A 3,249-nucleotide genomic window follows, 5' to 3' on the forward strand; every position below is an offset into this window, starting at 1 on the left:
AAGCGTCAGCCAATCAGATCGCTGTATGCAAATACACGAGCTCAGACAGTGGCCTATTGCTGACTTAGGCCCCGTTTACACTAGTGCGTTTTAGTTTTAAAACGACGTTTTAGATCAAAAACGATCCGCGTCCACACCAACGTTTCACCTAGGGTTTCTGAACATATCTACGTCCACACTACGCCACCACAAACGTGTATCACGTGACCATTCGTGCTCTCTGTGCATGCACATTCGAATATCAACAGAAAGCATGCGTCTCGCTCGGCATTCGGTTATTGTTAGTCAACAAACGCCGGTTGAACAATGAACGCGATGGCAAAGAAAGCAAGAGAGGTATTTTTGTGGACAGACGACGAGGTCGAGACGTTACTACAAATGAATAACTGCACAATGGCACCTAAAACAGACAATAGTGCAAACAGCGCTCCCATTTCTGTGTCCATGTTGTTGTTTACAGTGAAGGCTGGTCTGCTGTCTTCCGGTAGCGTTAAGCGATGTGTTATAGTCATGTGATAGGGGCTTGACGAATAAGAGAAGGATACGCAATGACACAAAAGCCCCAATCAGGTAGCGAATCTCAGCAGTCCCGCCTCCGTTTTTAGACGTCTCCGTTTTCCCTCATCCACACTGAGACGGAGCAGCAGCGCTTCACAATGAAAACAGCCTTTCCAGTGTTTCCAAAACGCTCCGTTTTCAGCGCTCGAAAACTCTGGCGTAGTGTTGATGGATGGCGTAATCGTAGCAAAACTTGTTTTTGTTTTAAACGCATTAGTGTAAACAGAGCCTGAATTTCATTGGCTGACGCTGTTATGATGATCGCGTCAGCCCCAACTTCAAACACGCCTTCAGTCAAGCGTTGACGCTGAAGCCCCGTGTGAATGGGGCGTTAATGTAAATGAATGTTGTTGATGTGTGTGTGTCTGCAGTGTTCTCGTAAGTGTGGTAAGGGTGTGATGAAGCGTCCGGTGCTGTGTGTGCTCAGTAATGGAGTTGTTCTGCCGGACTCGTCCTGCGCTGATCTGCTCAAACCCAGCGTTCAGGAGATCTGCTTCATCAAACACTGCAGAAAACAGCGCAAGGCTCAGTGGTTCGTCTCCACATGGACACCGGTGAGAAAGACACACACAACGCACCGCAAAACACTGCATGCTCCTCTTAAGGCTGATTTATACTTCTGCGTCAAACACCGGCGTATGCTACGGCGCTGACGCATAGCCCTTCGCTGTGGCCGTCGCTGAGGTGCACCTCTCAAAAAATGTAACTACACGTCGCAACAACGTGTAGCGCAAACTCTGTGATTGGTCGCTTGGTAGCGCTGACGAGTCTGGGCGGGACCGAGAGCCACGCGAATGGTGCGAGAGATTGTTTACAAGTGTGGAGTCCCGTGAAGGAGCACCGGATGGAAAGTTTTGTTTTGTGTTTACCTCATAGTTAAAGTTGCTGCACGTCCGCCGGTTCCTGCCTCAAAATGAGCGAGTCTGAGCCACTTGTACATCCTGGAAGTGTTCAGAAGTGTTTATACTGGAAACTTGACACAGAGGAACATTTACACCTCACTGCCAACTAGTGTTTCGGAAGTGTTAATGCAGGCCGACAGAGACAGTGCGCAGAAGTATAAATGCACAGCTACGGGCGTTGCATGCGCCGTGGGTTACACCGGTCACTTGATGCAGAAGTATAAATCAGGCTTTACGCGAAGCTTATGTCTTGTTTCTCATCCAAATATCTGAAAATTGTTAAATCAGGAAGCAGACAAGCAAAACATGTTGTCTTGTTTTCAGAGTTTGCCTTTATTTCGCTTATTTTAAGGTAAAACTCCCTCAATTTCTGAAAACAAGACTACAATTTATACTACTTGATTTAGGAATCTTCAGATATTTGCACTAGAAACGAAAACTCAGTTTAAAGAGTGTACTGTGGTGTTGTTGTGCAGTGCTCAGTGTCGTGTGGTGAAGGCCTGCAGCAGCGTGTGGTGAAGTGCGCAGAGAAGGATTACTCTGGTAAATATCGAGAGCTGTCGCAGAAGAAGTGCCAGCATGTGTCCCGGCCGTCGGTGGATCTGCAGAGAGTGTGTGTTCAGGCCGAGTGTCCGGCAGCGGGGACACACTGGTACTCATCGCCCTGGTCTCAGGCAGGTCCCACAACCATCCCGAGCTCCTGCACTGCATACAATGTGCTCCTTACTTCTCTAGTCCAAATATCTAACCCTTCTCAAATCACAAGGAGCCTTAAAACGGTTTGATTTTAAGAACTCTTAGTGGTCAGATTGAATGTTTTGTGAATGATGTTAACCGTGGTGTGTGTGTGTGTGCAGTGTACAGTGTCGTGTGGTGGAGGTGTGCAGATACGCTCGGTGCAGTGTCTCTCTCTGGGACGTCCCGCCTCTGGATGTGTCCTGCAGATGAAGCCGCTCATGTCTCAGGCCTGCAACACAGCCTTCTGCCCCCAGCCGGAGCACAACGGTCTGTACACACTGATATGTAATGCTTTTCACACAGAGCTTTGGTCGAGTTTCTAGTCCAAATATCTAGAAACTCTTCAATTAAGAATAATTTTCTGGAAAAGTACAAAATATAGTCTTGTGTTCAGAAAAATAATGAGTGAGTTTTTCCTTAAAACATGTGTCTCTGCCGTGAGTGTGTGACCCAGTGTGTGTGTGTGTGTGTGTGTGCAGATGTGGTGTGTAAGGATCACTTCAGCTGGTGTTATCTGGTGCCGCAGCACAGCGTCTGCAACCACAAGTTCTACGGGAAGCAGTGCTGCAAATCCTGCCGGCAGAGCAAACCTTGAGCAGCTCAGATGGAGAAACTCACAGACAGAACACACTTTCACGTGCACAAACTTTCCGTAAAGAGATCATGTGTGAACAGACCCCGTTTTTAAATACTGGTAAGTTCGTTCTGGTGATGGACATGTTTGTGTGGGACGGCTCTCGAGACTGCAGGACGCGAAGCCCACAGAGCAAAAAGACTCCTTGCGTTGTGTTTGCCAGAGCTTCAGACATTGCAGAGGAGAAAACATCATCATCATCCTCTGGAAATATAGACTAGACTCAGTTCATGTGGGTAAATGGATGGACAAGTGTTTTGTTGTTCCTTGAACGTGCCTCAATAATCTCATGTGTAACACAGGGCTTAAAGGGACAGTTCACGCAAGACTGAAAGTGATCCCATGATTTACTCACACTCAATGCATTCTAAGTGTGTTTGACTTTCTTCTTTCAGTCAAATACAATTAGTAATTTAG

General features: G+C 47.2%; 1 protein-coding gene across 2 annotated transcripts in view; it reads left to right on the top strand.

The window, feature by feature from the left end:
* adamts16 (ADAM metallopeptidase with thrombospondin type 1 motif, 16) overlaps positions 1-3,249 on the top strand; it is a 76,074-nt gene extending 72,825 nt beyond the window's left edge. For both annotated transcript variants that reach the window (XM_087286374.1, XM_087286375.1), the window contains exons 20-23: positions 930-1,112; positions 1,937-2,134; positions 2,318-2,465; positions 2,678-3,249. In XM_087286374.1, the coding sequence (XP_087142500.1) occupies positions 930-1,112; positions 1,937-2,134; positions 2,318-2,465; positions 2,678-2,793 (645 nt within the window). In that variant the 3' untranslated portion in view covers positions 2,794-3,249. The remainder of the gene's footprint in view (positions 1-929; positions 1,113-1,936; positions 2,135-2,317; positions 2,466-2,677) is intronic.

Source organism: Danio rerio, chromosome 16, assembly GCF_052040795.2.
Source record: "Danio rerio strain M-AB ecotype USA chromosome 16, GRCz13ab, whole genome shotgun sequence".
Lineage (NCBI taxonomy): Eukaryota > Metazoa > Chordata > Actinopteri > Cypriniformes > Danionidae > Danio > Danio rerio.